This window comes from Chelon labrosus (genome assembly GCF_963514085.1).
Source record: "Chelon labrosus genome assembly, chromosome: 13".
Classification (NCBI taxonomy): domain Eukaryota; kingdom Metazoa; phylum Chordata; class Actinopteri; order Mugiliformes; family Mugilidae; genus Chelon; species Chelon labrosus.
Genome location: NC_140346.1, coordinates 16,641,207 through 16,658,979, shown reverse-complemented (window position 1 = coordinate 16,658,979; position 17,773 = coordinate 16,641,207). Strand labels below are relative to the sequence as shown.

The window sequence follows — 17,773 nt, the reverse complement described above, 5'->3', positions numbered from 1 at the left end:
ATATGAGACTGGTCCAGTCTGTTCTATAACAGTTGCAGGAACCCACTTGGGTTCACCTCAGTAGTTCCTTGCCAACAAAGAGTCTCCTGGGCCAAAAACACGGTCCTTGGCATGATGTTCCCCATACATAATTTGTTCCCCTTGTTGTTGCTGCAGGTTTCAAGAGATCAAAAGTGGTGCGCAGATCTCTATTAAACATCAAGCTGGCAGGAGATGTCTTTGTGGTTGCATGTGGACTGTTTCGGTAGTTCAGCAGAAATTTGTGCAGTCTCTGATGCAGTGTTCCTTCTCCAGTGTGCTTTTAGTGCATGTTTCATTGTCTGGACAAACCTTTCTGCAAGGCCATTTGTTGCAAGATGGTACGGGGCTGATTTGATGTGTTGCACTCCGTTGGCTTGCAGAAACGCATCCATTTCCTGGGAAACCAGTTGAGGTCCATTGTCAGAGACTAGCTGTGTAGGAGGCTAAAGGTTGTTTTATCTAAGCCAAAGGAAACACAACTAAATCAAGGGGGGTTATTCTGGCACTGAACACGTTTTTATGACGCTGACCAGAAAAGATTCCTCAGACACAAATTGCTTTCTTTTAAACATTCATATTTGTTCATCATAATTTCTTTCATCCACACTAAAACTTTGTTCAAACCAGGGGAGATGCCTCTGTCAGGCTCAGATATCCGCGTGCCTGCTCTGCTGGGGATGGAGTACCCTGACCCTGTGGGATCTGGCCTCAGTGTACCTGTGCTCGGGTGTCAGATTGACCTTTTCTCTGGGAATACAATACCGTTGGCAGGGACCATGGAGGACCCAGATGGAAAAGGTACTGTGAAAAACAAGTGATTGCGCATTTTTAAAATAGCTTATTTAATCCTCACCTCTTTCTTATGCTTCGCAGGCCTTGTGGCGATCCGTTACGGATCTCAGACCGTTGACCCCGTGACAGGTCTGTTGGCCCCAGTGGTTGGAGCGAGGCTGGATGTGTCTAAAAATAATGTTGTTCCCATCACGGCTTCCTACTGGCTAATGCTGACAAGCCAAACTGATAGTGTGCAGGTGAGGAACTAACCTGTGCTATCACACAAGATATCTTTAATACGGCTATTTTTCTTGCTTTTCGTTGAATTCAGTCAAATAGCACGAGGCGAATCTGAAGTTCTTTTGTTTTTGTGATTATACGGCAGGTAGAGGCGCTGCAGAGAGAAATGTGCGTGCGAAACACTTACTGGCAGCAGCAGAGGCAGCGGGAGGAAGATGTTCTTACTGATCTGGACTCGGCTCTATTCCAGTCACTCTTTAGAGTCACAGAAGCAAACTCTTATCTGGTCAGCATGGGCGGGGGTTATGTTTTGGTTGTAAATATCTTATATAGCCTGGACTCTGACTATGCAAGGAGGAATTCAAAGAGATGGAGCCTTTTGAAGATGTGGAAATGAGAAACGGGATGTGTGAATGTGGTGACACGACATAATTCCGATGATGATTCTCATATATTGCTGTGAGTGGCAAGCAAACAAGCTGATGTTCAGGTTTGTCTGGGCAAAGTTGCTGCTAACTGCAAAGTCATTGTACCTGTGTGTGTGTGTGTGTGTGTGTATGTGTGAGTGTATGTGTTTTCCATCTCTGCTTGTGTGCATGTGGCTTTTGAGTGCCAATATGCAAATGTGTGCCTCCTTTTCATGTTCAGATTAAGTGTATTCTCTGCTGCAGACCCAGTGGTCAGGGAGGCAGCTGAGGGAGGCAGCCGTGGAGCTGCAGGATTCAGCACAGGCGGAGGCCCAGAGGAGAGCAGCTCAGCACTCCCACTTGGCACTGATCCTGCCTCCTCATGTATTACACATCCTCACATTGGGTAAATTAGCTGGCAGGCTGGCAGAATGAAAGAAAGCATGAAGGAAATTACAGTCATGACCGGCACTGCACTTCATTCATCGCTTTCCAAAAGAGAGACGCTTCAAGCCAGCGTCTCATATCGCACCCTTCACTTGTGAAGTAATGAACGTAATGCCTAGATTCGGTTTTATTTGGGCTGGCAACATGTTCAGGACTCTGTCTCCGTCTGTGGGTTTAGGTGATGAGGAGGAGTGGGATCAGCAGTGTTTTTGGCACTCAGAGCTCATGTCTGGCCTTGATAAGGTGGACGTGTGTGTCGATCAGCTGCAGCAAGACCAGGAAAAATGGACGACGCGGGCGGGAGACTGGTCTATAAACCTCCAAGCTATGGTCAGAGCAATGAGTTCACGGTTTATTATTGGCACTGGCAACTCACTTGTTGACTGACACAGTTGGGGCAGATGTTCAATTCCATTTGAGGCAACCTGTGAAAAATGTATATGCTATAGGGGAGCTTTGGAGAGTAATTGAGATTCAGTCTGTGCACTCTGCAACACTGTTGTTCAAATGTAAATAACAAGCCTGTGATTACTCGTCCTTCAGGACAGAGAGATGAGACAGAGAGAGCTGTGGGAGCAGTGCTGTTCCAGACAGACAGAGTTGGAGGCAGCTCTTAATGCGCTTCACTATGTCAGACACCTCTCTCAGCTACGTGCCGACACTGCTCAGGTGAATAAATAACACTCAATGCAAATGAGCCTATGTATATGATGCATATTCTGTATTCTTTTGTATTTATTCCCATCAAATCTTTTTAAACCTTAGATGAACAGACTAATTAAACTTGCCCACATAATTACACGACACATACCCCTTTCTTGCTTGTTTGCCCAGGCTCTACTGTGCGGGAACTTTTGGTTCAAGGATTATGGTTTGGTTCAGTGCAGTGGACACAGGCCGAATGTGAAGGTCATGGGTTTGCTCCAACAGAAGGCGCTGCCTCTGCTGGAGAGACTGAACCATCTCCTGGAAGAAAAACAGCTGACCAGCTTCTCCCCCAACACCTGTAATCAGCACATGTCCGGTACAGAAGCAGCACCATATAAGGATATATACCACATTTACACATAGTGGATAGAGCATCATTCCTCATTAATACAGATATTATTTGTGAGCTGTTATTTGCTAATTGTCCTCGTCTCTGTGCCTTTGGGTTTTAATAAAGAGTCACTCAAAGGTTTCAAAGTCCTCGACTTCCAACAAAGTCCATGATCGAACCAAAACCAAGGCAACGCTGCAAATATATGGTTAAGGAACATGGACACAAATGCTAAACTCAGTCAAATGTGAAAAAGTGTGTATGTTGGTGCTTAAAGTGTGCACAGCAGCAGAATAAATAGGACTAGCTCGAAACAAAGCAGAGCTGTTCAAGGCAAAGGAATACTTTGACACCAAATATAGTACACTAGCCTCTCTTTGATTAGATCAATTCATTTTTTGGTTTTCGGTCCTTTGTTGCAATTGTAGAATATAGCCAGACATGTCTTTCAAGTTCAGTTTCTCACGTGTTTTAGGACTGTCGACAAAGCAGCCGTATGGTTTGGAGATAGCCTCCAGAGTCTGGACAGCCTCTGTGCCCGTGGTGAAAGGTATGTGCTTTTCAAGACACTCTTGCCTTGTGATAACGTAGGAATGTAAGCATATGTGTGTGGAAAATGTGTGCGTGTACAAAGAATGCATAGAAATACTGCGAAGTAGTATGTTCACTGTTGAAACGTTGGCTTTGTCATGGAGTGAGAAATCAAAACAAGTCCGTGGCAGTTTTATTTCTAAGGCCGAAAATTATAAACTTACTTCAGGGAGGCTTCTGCCCAACTTTCAAACCCCTCCTCAGACCCAGGACTTGATAAAGGATGTTGCTTATCTTGTGGATGGATGTGTTTATCTTTGTGTGTAAGACACAGTGTCGGCAGTCACAGTAACCTCAGGTGTCTTGAAGCTTCTGTGGAACTCACTTATCGCATGCCTCACTTGTTTTTGTTACTTGTATGACTTCAAAACTGAATATTCTTGTCATTTCACTGCAAAAAAATGGTGTAATTCATGGTGTTCCCATTGATTTATTCTCTTAAGTTTGTGAACAAACAGTTATTTGTTTTTAAGAAACTTCATTATAGGTCAACATATAAAATGTAGCATCAGTTATAAGCAGTAATTCTGGTAATAGACTCAGGATGCACATACATTCGCACATCCAGACATACACATCCATTTATTTAAGGGCTCGTAAGTCTGTTTATATAGCAACATAAATTCTAAAGACATAGCTTGCCATTTTGGAAATCTCTCCCTTAAGTTAGCTTAGCTACAGAAAAACACAGAGAGCAGAAAACTGCTAGCCTTTGTTCAAACTAATTAACATGTTACATTTGTGCATGTTTGTGAAGCCCTCATGATTTAGTTATAGCTTAAAATCACGCTGTAACGGTATTTTCGCGTCAGTGTCTATGCAATATATGATTCATACTCATCCTCACTTTCGGAACTCTTTAGCTTAGAATGAACTTTTCTTTGGTCGTACTAAGTACGTCCTCATCCGTGCCATGTTACGCTGCCACGAGTAGCAAACGCTGGTTCTCGATGGGGTCGGAAATCACTGTTGGCTCTCCTACATTGAAGGGAAGTTATGGCTGCTATATACCACTAAATCGTACACACTGGTGATTTATCTGTGATAAATTGTGGTCTCTGACACAGACCCAGATTAGTCAACACAGTAAAATGAGAAGGCTTGCGGTCACTGCAACATGGTTACTGTGCACAGGTTGCATCACACCTTTGTTATACTGTATTTGTCTTTGGACAGTGGGAGGAAGCCGTAGTACACAGGGAGAACATGCAAACTACACACAGAAACCATGGATTCGAACCTGGAACCTTCTTGCTTGATGTTAAGGAAGACTGTTCAAACCGGAAACAGACACACAGTTTAAGTTGCCTGTGAATTATTTTGTGGTACTGCGTGGTCTAAGCACTGTTCCCAAAACTTGCTGCCTCTCACTGCAATCCTTTCATCGGAGTGCTTCTTCAGGCATTTGTCCTGGTGTCATAGTTTGAGCCAAGAGAGCAGTGAGCAGACAGGAAAACCCAGAATGTCACCCAGACCGAAACTGTAAGATGAGTTACAAATTCCTTGAGGATTTCATGTTACTTCTCCAAACTCAGGTTTAACATCCTCCTTTCTCTAAGTCCTGCGGTCAATAATTGCGCTAATCCAGTTTCAGTTCAGTATATAAAGGTTTCCAAACAGCCTGTGTCCATCAGCTGTCTCACATTTTTTTCCCCCCAAACCTTCAGTTTTTGCATCATATGCATCAAATAATTCCACTTTAGATTTGCTCTTGTTCTACTTCCTCTTTTTCTCGTGGGCCTGGTGAGAATTTTTCTTCTTCTTCGTTGGTCTTCTGATCTGTGCTTCCTCAGGTTTCACTTTAACATTGATGTTACCCAGCCTTCCTCTCTTTGGAAGCCCTTATATCTTCCTGAAGTTAGTATCAGTGTCTGCTTTTTTTGTCTTCTTTGACATCTTTAAATAGTCTTTAGAGGGCCGACTTTACACTCAAAGAGATGCTTTATTTGATCACCAGTTTACAGCCTCTAAAAGATCTTCTTTGTGTTTCTGAAGGAATCTCCACCCAGTCTTTGAGGGAGCACGTCCATGTAGGACAATCCCAGGACACTGGTCCACAAACCAGCTCGGCGCCGACGCACAACTCGCAAAGTCAAACTGCATCTTCTGGCATTCACTCCCAGGGTGAGGCAGAGCGCAAATTACAGTACTGAATAAACGACCCCTTTCAACCAGTGTTTATCTGAGCAGCTGTGTGAGTTAGCTTCCTGTCAACTACTGTATGTACAGACGATGCACAAGAATTTAAGCACGTATATGTCTGTGTTTATACGGCAAATAATAATTCTAAAGATACTGCTTGCTATTTTGGAAATCATATCTTTCTTATTGAGACTTGGGTGAACCTCTCCTTTAAGTTAGCTTAGCTGCAGAAAAACGCTGATTGCCTGAACAGTGCATCTAACTGATTAACATGTTATATTTGTGTATGTTTGCGCAGCAGCTCATGTGAGTTGAAACCTAAAATCATGTAGTAACTGTTGTTTCCAGCTGCGGTTTCTATGATATGCTGGCAGAAATGCAATATCATATTCATTGTTATGTTCTGTAACTACAAATCATTGAGTTGTCTTTGGCTAAAATGAGTTTCACACATAAGAAGTGGGTCCTCTTCCATGTTTCTACAGAAGCCCAGAATGTCCAATATTTAGTTGGTTGCTATAAACCACTAAATCCTTCTCACTGGTGCTTTCTTTATTGTGAATAATATTCTTTATTGTCAATATGACATCCTCTTTTGTTTCGGGGCTTTTATTTGGATATATTCTAACAGCTCTAACTTCACACTTCACAGAGCTGCTATAACCAAAGGGCGGCACTACAAGTGTTAAAGAAAGGAGTAGTTTCACTTCACGGCTGCCCAGAAATAGCCGCACCTATTAAACACCTATTTTAACCACAGCTTTTTTAGTTTTCTGTTGTGTATGCTGTGATCAAAGTCAGCTCCAGGCTTGCTGGTTGGCTAATGTTGGTCGCCTTGAAACGCAAGCAGTTTACCCATTTATCCTGTCACTGAGCCAAGCTAAGCTAACTGACTTAATGGCTACACAAAAAAAAGACAAATTTGAGAATGGTAACAAGCTCCAAAAGAATGAAGACAAATTAAAAAAAAATGTCCCAAGATGGTTACATGCGATTTCTTGTTCCTAACAGAGAGCCAACAAATGAAGGAATCAGCTCAGCCTACGCACATCACTGTCCCCCCTATTCCAGGTAATACCATGACATAAAATAGTATATAACTGGAACATGTGTGGGTTTGTGTGCCTTCAACTTCCATCCATGGCTCTTGAATTTGCCAGAGGAGCAGTGGACAAGGCTGCTGGAACTCTCGCCTCTCTTCCAGATGTTGAAGGGGGTGGAGCTACAGCTGAAGGACTGGGCCTGTAAAGTCGGGATATCTGGAAGGGAGCTTTCTGGTAAGTTGGATTAGCCTGGAAGCCAGATCTAGTTCCCTGGGCCACATTTTTATTTATTTTTTGTGGCAGAAAGTTGGCCTTGAGCTGCTCCTTTGGGATGTGATTATGCCCCGACCAGATCAATCAAATCGTGTGGGCGGGCTTTATGCGGTACGTAGTCACACACATGATCTGAGCACAATGGAGGTGATTTAGGTTCTGATTGGTTGTAGGACTAATTGCATGAGATATTTATTTCTCTGTATCGGTTGAAAAGCTGGTGTCCAAATCAAGGAGGTGGGATAGTCCACAACCAGATTTTGTCTCGGTTTGAATTCTCTGGGACAGACTGAATTGGATGGGGTTCTTTCTCCTTGTCGGTGACATGCTCCTTTTTTTTTTATCTCAACAGACCTAAGAGGCCTCCCTTATATGGCATCAATATAATTCTTTTCCTGGTCTGTTTGACAGTGTTTAGATTTCAGCCCTGCCTTCGTGACTCCCAGCTGCTCTTGATGAGGCACATCTGGTAAACATTTTGTGAACCTCAATTGTTCAATTACGTTAGTATGTCTTCAGGGACTCAGGGTTTAATTCAACAAATTTCCGACCATTGTTGAAAAGGCTGCAGTGATGCGATTTAGGAAAAAAATAGACCTTGGTGTCACAATTTCCAGTGAGGTGGGACCTATAAATGCAAGACACAGCGGGATGAGGCTGGAGAAGGAAACAAAATGTATTTAATGAAAACTTAACTAAAGGGAACTAAAGGCGCTGCAGTTGAGAGGCAGGGCAATCCAAGAACACACAAAACAAAAACAAAGAAAAACAGGTAAGAACCAAAACCAAGACGAAAACTAAGGAACACAAAGAAGCATGAGTCTAAGACAAACAACAAAGGGATGTCAGGGCTATATATACACATGGGCAGAGGGGTGATGAGTCACAGGTGAATCCAATGAGGGCGGAGCACACAAGGAGAAACCAATCCAACAATCAAAGGGGGAAAAACACAAGTAACAAAACACAAAACTAACACAAGACAAGAAACACCAAGGAAGAATTTTACAAAATAAAACAGGAAAGGAAGAAAAACAGGTTCACAGGAAATATTCAGAACTCAGAACCACGACAGCTGGTTTTTATGAACTCTCTCGCTCACAGCCTTAAAGGGGAACTACTGTTTTTACAACCTGGACTTTATTTCTGGCATAAAATACAATCGTTTGATGGCTCTCTGCTTACTTTTTATAAACATGTGTGATTATCTGCCTTCTTCTGCAATGTAATGAATACTTGAATACCTGATTTTAAAATTGTTGACGTAGAATTTTAGACAAAACAAGCCAGAAGCTGGGCGTACAGTATAAACACTTAGCCACCATACCTTATTACAGCATTTGACCACAAAGCATGCTCATTTGTCTAAGTTTGCGACACTGTCATACACATTGGCGATCCGTAAGGTCTGCCATGCATTCATTGTACAGCCAGTCTCATAATGTGTATTGTGATTTCACTTGTCACACAAGTAGCCTGCCAGACAGAACAGAGCCTTTGAACCATATCCTGTTGATGAGATGAAAGTTCCATTAACTGACTCGCAAAACTTGCAGCCAGGATGTGGTCGCTACAGTAACAAAGGTAGTGTTACTAACAGACCTCAACATCTGACACTTTTTAAATGATTTATCAGTGCCGTCAACACTAGCTAAATAAAAGGTACGTAAAACAAGCCAAGAACAATGCCCTTGAAACTAAACAAGTCTTACTTTACCATCGCTCCAAAATGTGACCATCTTGTTCTTTGTCCAGACAGAGGCCAACGTTTTGTAGACGTCCTTGATGCTCAGTGGGAATGTGAGGGAGAGCTCATCCCTTTGGACGTGTCGGTCCTTAAGCCCAGAGAGTTCCTGGTCTACCAGCATGGGCTGTTCCTGATGCACACGTTGCATAATCTAAACCTGGTTGGTGTCAGAGTTTCCCACTTGCTTTCAGACACAGTCAGTTCATTTCTTATGAGGGTCTGCGCAAGTACTCAGACAGGAAACTCTTCCAACTATCCCCGTATGCCAGTTAAAGATTGAGAATTGTGGGGTTCATTAAAGAAACGTCATTACATGATATTTTTTGTGTTTTTTGCTATTTGTTATGTACATATTTCTTCTTGCATAAATGAGATTTATTTACCTTTATTTTTTCTATTTTATTTTTTACCGTGGACTAAGATTTATATTATAATAACAAAAAGGCTTGGATTGTTGTTTTCTTTTCCAACAGACACCAGTCATTTCCCTTCAAATAGCAGCCAGTCTCCCAAACAACAACTACTCCAACAATGCCTTCAGAAATTCCTTCTTTTATCAGGTAAACATGGAGCTATGTGAAAAAACAAAAAACAAAAAACAAAAATAGGAAACATGTAGTATATATAGAGGAAATCCGTGTATCATGGGTCGAACCTGCCGCACTTCCATCTGCACGCTAATCAAACTCTCTCAGTACCTGAATGTTAACCATTCAGATAACACTACCACAATAGAACAATGTCTTAAGGACTGCAGCTCTCTGGGCAGAAAAGATCAGAAAAACCTGAGAGTGAAAGTAGGTCGGTCTAAACTAATCCTTCAGTCGAGACTAACAAGCGAAACCCACAAACCCAAGGTTCCTACATGAGCTTATGGTTAATGAAGATTGTTTTTAACTGTGGCTGGTTTCTGAGTTTCAGGTCCTCTTAGTGTTTCACACTTTGTTGCTCAGGCACAAGTTTGCAATCACGCAAGCATACTGTTTGTTTTTCACATCCTTTTCAGCCCTTAGACAGGATCAGTTTTTGTAACATAATAATAATGTCTGCATAATAAGACAGTCAAGCTACAGATTGTCTCTACGTGATAAACTGTGATTGCTGGCTTGCTTTTTATGTACTGGTTTTTGTGCAGTTAATACAATGCTAGGAATAACACTCAGCATGGATGTTGCAGGAAGCAGAGGAGACACTCTATGTCCGTCGCCAAAGGCTCCAGTCAGTTGGAGGCTTCTCGCTCCTGCTCCTCCACTGTTTGTCCCATGTGAAAATTAATGACATGAGCTCTGACTCCAGCCCTGCCTTCCAGAGGCTTTTCTTCAAGGTACGGACAAAAAGGATTTAGGTGTTTGATTCTGATATCAAATCGAAGCTCAAACTAAAACTGTCAAAGACCCAGCAGCGTTTTGTATCTTTTAGTCTTTCGCCGACTATTAGAGGTAACAGATCGGTTTGTTTGTTTTGAAATTACAGGCACTACAGGAATGTCTGGGCGAGCTGTTTCAGGCCAGATTGGGGCTGAACTTCTCCAAACAGGAAGCCAATATGTGTGTTTGGTTTCACAACCAGGAGGCCTTTTCGGGGGATTTAAAGGAGACTTTGTCTGATCCGTATGCCGCTGCCCTGCTCCACAGGCTTCACAAACCCAGCAGAGGATTGCTGTCTGAAGACGTAAGGCCAGCACATTTTCTCTTTCAGTATTGTATTCATACTCATAAGGAATTTATATGTTTGCAAGTAACCAGACCTGTCTCTCATGCAAACCATTTGGTTTTTATTATGTATGCAGGAAGTTGAGAAGCTTCAGAGGAAACACAGGGAAACTTCTCTGTTCTCCCACCTCGAATGTCTTTTGAGAGAGCGGAGTTCCGAAGTCACGGAGACGGTCGATGAACAGATTGGGTAATCGTACAATATGGATTTTTTTGCCTCCATATTAGGGTGATATGTATGCAAAGTTTTAAAACCTACAGATAAAATAAATGAAAAAAAATAGAGGCAGGATGCATCATATTGCCACCAGATGCAGAAAACATCACTACTCTACAACATCTAGAGTGTACGAGCTTTAAGGTTTTGGGGGTTTCAGTGTGTAACCACGAACATATCTTAAAATCTAAACCTAATAACAACATTTCCCCTTAGAGTTTTATTCTGAAAGATTATTATATATGATAAATAATAATTACTTTCACATATATCGACTGAAAACATTGCGAATATTTGGTTTGGTTATGTCGTTAAAAAATGTGTCACTCTGTAAATATAATAAACGTATTATATACTATTTATATACTTTTGTGTCCAGTCCATGAACATTATGGTATCTGCTATAGTTTGCTGCCCTTTTTTCATCTTGTAATTACTCATCACACAAAACAACCATTAAGCACTGTTTATTTTTATTTTATTTTTTTGCAAGAAAAACTGCTTTTTGCTCAGACAACACATGCATAGTTTGGGATTTAATGGCCCCAGAAGCTGTAGGCTGTTTTTAATGAAACCTAATTAAAACAAGCACAAACACATGTGAATGGGCACATATAGACATCTGTCCCAATTTTGTGGTCCTGCGCGTGGGGGAGGGGGAGTACGTGAAGAAGGCAAGCGTTCCCTCCATCCATCTTCTGGCAAAGACAGGACCTTCACGGCTGAACTGGTTTTGCAGTAACATTGACAACGATGTAGATGATTATCAGAATTATTCCACAGACGAGCGCGACGATGTTCAGGGTCTTAGCTGTGCGCGACGCGTCCTCGGCTATAGCTGATTGTCCAACTTGATTAGCATTTTGTGCCTTTAAGCATAACCATAAAAAAACAACAATGATCAGAATGAGTTACATTTTAATTGCTGTTAAAATATACCAGATAAAAGATAAAACCATCATGTGATTTATTTCTTTTGCTTCTGAGCAATTCAGTTTCACTTTTAGGATGTTTTTGAAAAGCAGAATACATCCATGCACACGCAAAATTAATATCACAAATCAACTGGTATATTTTGAGCCTATGGAGTTTTCCTTGTTGTCCAAAATGTTGTAGAACATTATAATACTTCTACAATGTGAAATTCAATTTGAAGTAAAAGCTTTTTTTTGTATTATTATTATTATTATTATTATTATTGTTATTATTTGTGTGCTGGTCTTACATTGAAAAGTAGAAAGAAGCAAAAGTAGCAAAAGTGCGATGATCAGAAAATGTTACCTACTTTGACAGAGAAAATTATAGCGGCAATCCCTAGAGGCAGACAACAGCAGAGAGTGTTGAAGATGGACCATCCAAGGTAGGTTGGTGCCTCTGTGCGGCCTCTTTCCATGGTGTCTGTCTGTTTTGCTTATTGATTAGATGCCAGTTATGGTTTATTAGACAGAGTCTGCGTCCAGTAGCTGGTGGAGGTTGGGATCTATGGCCTTTTATTCTGCATAGGCGTGGACTAAGGGGCTGAATCAGACTAAACGCAATAACTTCATTCGTTGTCACTTACCATCATCAGTTTAGGGGAAACGTGTAGAGTGTGGTTTGAGGTCTGTTGCCATGAATGCATCTTTGAATAGAATCTTAGCTGCAGCTGTCTTTCAGCCACATTCCTCCACATCAGAAATATTTTCAATTATAAATATTTTCAGCACTTTGCCGAATAACATATTGTCTCATCCCATTACATTTAGTTCCTGCAAATTATGAATTGCTCAGTAACAAAACTGTAAAGGACACGAGGTTGTTTTCATTATTTTGAAATCACGTCTCAGGAAACTCAAGAACTTATATAAGAATAGTTTATTTTTTGCAACAAAACAATAATGCAAGCAACATTTTAAAACAGAAACTGCTTGTATGACACATACATAGTTTGGGATTTGGAGATTTACGTTGTAAGCGCACAAAGTATTTTTTTTTTTTTTTTTTATGGAAACCTGACACAAACACAGTTGAATGCATGTGGTGGCTGGGAAGTACGCGGGAAGAAAAGCCCTGCTGAGATTCAATCCATCCACTTTCTGGCAAAAAGGAAGCGCCTCCACTACTTTGACTTCACTGCTCTCGTTCAGTAACTTATGAGGATGTAAATGCTGATCAAATGTATTCCACAGATGAACGCGCAGACGTTTAGGCCCATGGCAGTGTTTGACGCATCCTCAGCTTTATCTTTTTGTCCTTCAAGATTAGCCATTTGTGCCTAAAAAAAAGAAAAAAGTTATTAAAATGAGTGGCTTTTTCATCCATTAACCGCTTGACTTCTGGAGGGTTGCAATGGGGCCAGAACCTATCACAGCTGTCACTGGGCGAGAGACAAGGTGCACCCTGGACAGGTCGCCAGTCTATCGCAGGGATAACACTGAGAGACAGACAAACAACCAATTCACACGCCACGCAGAAAGACCCCAGTCGGTCACTTGATTCGAACCCAGAACCTTCTTGCTGTGAGGCATCAGTGTGAACCACCACACCACTGTGCCGCCTGGGTTGCATTTCAGTGGCAATTAAAATTTTACAAGACGAACGAAGTATTGGATGTCGGAGATCATCAGTGAATATTTTCTCAGTGCCGTAGAAAGAAGCAAATATTTTAATATACAATAATAAAATAAAATCTGATGCCCAGGAAATGATACCTACCTTGTAGGAGTAGGTCATAGCAACAATCCCTAGAGGCAGACAACAGCAGAAGGTGCTAAACATGGACCAGCAAAGGAAAGTTGGAACAGTATCCTGTGTTTGGACTTCCTCCATGGTATCTGTCTGTTTTACTTTGAGTGGATGCAAGTTATGATGTGTTAGACAGTGTCTAGGTTCAGCTGGTGGATGTTGAAACCCGTGGCCTTTTATTCTTCATGGGAGTGGTTTAAGTGATTTATCTGACAAACGGTAAGCCTCCTACTATGGAACAGAAAGTTACTGAGTGAGACGTGTACACAAGCACGTTTTAAAGGGGAACTCCGGCGCAAAATGAACCGGGGGTTAATAACACATGTGTACCGAGTTCGACCGTTCTCTGGTATTTGTTTTCATGCATTTGTTTTGTTAGTCAAATGTGACCAGTTTTCTTGCAAACCGCTAATTAGCGTATAACGCTAGCCTTTGGGGCACACCTACACATAAAAAGAAATCGCTATTTCTATACCACTAACAAGGCTCACAATATCACCACACTTACACGGTAGCATAACTAGGGTCTCTACATGTAAACCGAAGCATTGAGAACTTTGCAAGTATACAGGCAGTTTATTAAAAAAGGAACACAGTACCGTTTATGTCTGGCTCGCATATCCAGGCGGGCGCCATCTTGGGGAAACTGAACTCTCTTCGTTCAGTGCTTCTCTATGCTCTCAGTGCTTTCTTCCGGCAACAGACAGTTCAGTTTCCCCAAGATGGCGCCCGCCTGGATATGCGAGCCAGACATAAACGGTACTGTGTTCCTTTTTTAATAAACTGCCTGTATACTTGCAAAGTTCTCAATGCTTCGGTTTACATGTAGAGACCCTAGTTATGCTACCGTGTAAGTGTGGTGATATTGTGAGCCTTGTTAGTGGTATAGAATTAGCGATTTCTTTTTTTGTGTAAGTGTGCCCCGAAGGCTAGCGTTATACGCTAAATAGCGGTTTGCAAGAAAACTAGTCACATTTGACTAACAAAACAAATGCATGAAAACAAATACCAGAGAACGGTCGAACTCGGTACACATGTGTTATTAACCCCAGGTTCATTTTGCGCCGGAGTTCCCCTTTAAGATGCTTGCTGTATTCTTTGAAGTGCCTGGTTAACTTCAGTGCTTTATTTTACGTTCAGTTGGGTTCCTTCTGCCCGGGTACTTTTGGTTCATGGTCTCACAGCAAAATGGGGTGCCCACACTTTTTTGGATTGCGAGCTACTTTTACAATGACCAAGTCAAAGTGATCTACCTGTATATATCTATATATATATATATATATATATATATTGAAGTTTATTTTCAGCATTTTGCCAAATAACATATTGTCTCATTCCATAACATTCATTTCATGCAAATAATGAATTGCTCTGCAACAAAACTGTACAGGACACAAGGTTGTTTTCATTATTTTGACTTTAAATCACGTCTCAGGAAACTCAAGAACTTGTATAAGAATAGTTTATTCTTTGCAACACAACAATAAAGCAAGCAACATTTTAAAACAGAAACTGCTTCCTCCTCAGATGACACATACATAGTTTGGGATTTGGAGATATACGTTGTAAGCGCAATAAATAAGTATTTATTTATTTATTTTTTATGGAAACCTGACACAAACACAGTTGAATGCATGTGGTGGCTGGGAAGTACGCGGAAAGGAAAGCCCTGCTGAGATTCCATCCATCCACCTTCTGGCAAAAAGGAAGCGCCTCCACTGCTACGACTTCACTGCTCTCGTTCAGTGACTTGGACAATGATGTAAATGCTGCCAAAAATGATTCCACAGATGAGTGCACTGATGTTTAGGGCCTTGGCAGTGCTTGAAGATTAGCATTTTGTGCCTAAAAAAAAAAAAAAACATTTATCAAAATGAGTGGCTTTTTCATCCATTAACTAACCGCTTGACCTCTGGAGGGTTGCAATGGGGCCGGAGCCTATCACAGCTGTCACTGGGCAAGAGACAAGGTGCACCCTGGACAGGTCGCCAGTCTATCGCAGGGATAACGCTGAGAGACAGAATGGAAACAACCTCAGCACAGAAAGACCCCAGTCGGTCACTCGATTGGAACCCAGAATCTTCTTGCTGTGAACCAACACACCACTGTGCCACCTGGGTTGCATTTCAGTGGCAATTAAAATTTTACAAGACAAACAAAGTATTTGATGTAGGAGATTAAAATAATCACTACATATTTTCTCAGTGGAAGCAGTAGAAAGAAGCAAAAATTTTAATATACAATAATAAAATAAAATCTGATGCCCAGGAAATGATACCTACCTTGTAGGAGTAGGTCATAGCAGCAATTCCTAGAGGCAGACAACAGAAGAAGGTGTTAAAGATGGACCAGCGAAGGTAAGTTGGAACAGTATCCTGTGTTTGGCCTTCCTCCATGGTATGTCTGTTTTACTTTGAGTGGATGCAAGTTATGATGTGTTAGAAAGTGTCTAGGTTCAGCAGGTGGTGGATGTTGAAACCTGTGGCCTTTTATTCTTCATGGGCGTGGTTTAAGTGCTTTTATCTGACAAACGGTAAGCCCCCTACTATGGAACAGAAAGTTACTGGGTGAGACATGTATACAAGCAGGTTTTAAGATGCTTGCTGTATTTTTAGAAGTGCCTGGTTAACTTCAGTGCTTTATTTTACGTTAAGTTGAGTTCCTTGTGCTCGGGTACTTTTGGTTCGTAAGTCCATGGTCTCACAGCAAAATGGTCACCCTAAAACAGGGGTGCCCACACTTTTTTGGCTTGCGAGCTGCTTTTACAATGACAAAGTCAAAGTGATCTACCTGTATATATATATCTATATATCTATATATCTATATCTATATATCTATATTGAAGTTGTGCGTGGCTGTGGATATATGAACTGAGGGCATGTTGCAAATATAAAGTAAAAATAAATAAAGATGAGGGTTTGTCTTGCTGTTTGCTGTTGTTTTGGAGTTGCAACGCATAAATGTTTTAGACAAACATCTAAAAGAAATTTTTCAATCACACGCGAACTACCCGCACTACCTTCGCGATCTACCGGTTGATTGCGATTGACGTAATGAGCACCCCTGCCCTAAAAGAAGGCTCGTTCATGAGTGCTGAGGAGATAAGATTTGGTATGTAATATGAGATAACAGAAAAACAACACATATTTCTAAATCTGCCCCGACTTGCAGGTGTTTTTATACCACATTTTCATAGTTAGATTCTCATTGCTTTGTCAGATAAAATATGACACCCAGTAACATCTAATTTGCCATATTCTCAGTCACAAGACAAATAATTTTTATGCCATGCACGGTAACATTGTAGTTTCACGTGTTTTGTGATTGTTTTTACACATGAAGGAAGTTGAGAAGCCCCTCAAGGAGCAACTTATCTGTTGTCGAATCTTGTGGGTCTTTTGAGAAAGAGGGTCAGGACCAACAGAGAGCGATTGCGCAAACGCACCTTTTTGCTTCCACACTAGTGTGAGTGTGAATGCAGAGTTCAGTGTGAGCTCAGGGGAACCCACCACATGTTATGAAACCACTATGAATGGTTTCTACGCTGTTTAATATGCCCTGAATCATTAGGATGACTTGTTGTAAACAATGTGTGTAAACATTATACATATAGAGCATGTTAGCCCAGGATGTCGTGTTGTTTTATTGTAAATAATACAAATTCTATAGTTGTATACTGAACTTGTCCACAGACCAAGATTATATTTATGCTTGTGTTGTCTCAAACCACTTCTGAAGTGTTTTGGAGCACCCTAGCATCAGGATGAGGAGCCCTTCACCTCCTCCAATTGAGTTATATTATCCCGTACTCTGTTTTTATTTATATATGTTCTTTCTTGTTATATGTTTGAGAAAGTTGTAATGTTTAATTTTAAGCGCTGCGCTTGTAACAATCAACAAGGAGGACTTTATCGAATGTTGTTTTTGTTTGGCCAGGGCAGGGGAGGAAGTGGGTTGAATGCACTAGAACCACCTCTGCACACAGAATGGGGTTGTGACCGCATCTCTAAACTGAATCTAGTGGCCACGGTCTTCCAACCACAATCGTCTACCTTAGTTCATGAGAACTTCGTGCAACACATTTGACTCAGAATGAGGACATCGTGAACACTATGACTTGCTCGGCCCCCAAACTGTAAACGGCACAAGGTTATTTATATTACTTGGACTTACACTGTTTTGCTTTTAAATAATGTGTCAGGAAATTAAATATAATAAAGTGGTTATATACTAAGAATACAGTTTTGTGTCCAGTCCATGAACATTATGGTGTCCACTATAGTTCGCTGTCCTTTTTAAGTGAATGGCGTGTGTCTTGTAAATACTCATCACACAAAACAATCATGTTGCATAGTTTATTTTATTTTTTTTTGCAACTTAATAAAACAGAAACACC

At 41.2% G+C, this 17,773-nt stretch overlaps 2 protein-coding genes across 2 annotated transcripts; both read left to right on the top strand.

Annotated features, from left to right (window-relative positions):
• Window positions 1-653: 653 nt before the first annotated feature.
• On the top strand, window positions 654-7,450 carry LOC311497812 (uncharacterized protein; the record flags this gene model as incomplete). Its single annotated transcript, XM_084558177.1, has 12 exons — window positions 654-819; window positions 895-1,052; window positions 1,181-1,321; window positions 1,707-1,848; window positions 2,068-2,219; window positions 2,433-2,558; window positions 2,724-2,913; window positions 3,404-3,478; window positions 5,515-5,643; window positions 6,673-6,732; window positions 6,822-6,938; window positions 7,389-7,450. The coding sequence occupies 12 exons, from the start codon at window positions 654-656 to the stop codon at window positions 7,448-7,450; spliced, it is 1,518 nt and encodes a 505-aa protein (XP_084414303.1).
• Window positions 7,451-8,662: 1,212 nt separating this feature from the next.
• Window positions 8,663-10,939, top strand: LOC311497811 (uncharacterized protein; the record flags this gene model as incomplete). Its single annotated transcript, XM_084558176.1, has 5 exons — window positions 8,663-8,884; window positions 9,198-9,284; window positions 9,902-10,048; window positions 10,198-10,395; window positions 10,514-10,939. 5 exons carry the CDS (start codon window positions 8,663-8,665, stop codon window positions 10,628-10,630), a joined length of 771 nt encoding a protein of 256 aa, XP_084414302.1. The 3' UTR covers window positions 10,631-10,939.
• Window positions 10,940-17,773: the final 6,834 nt, after the last annotated feature.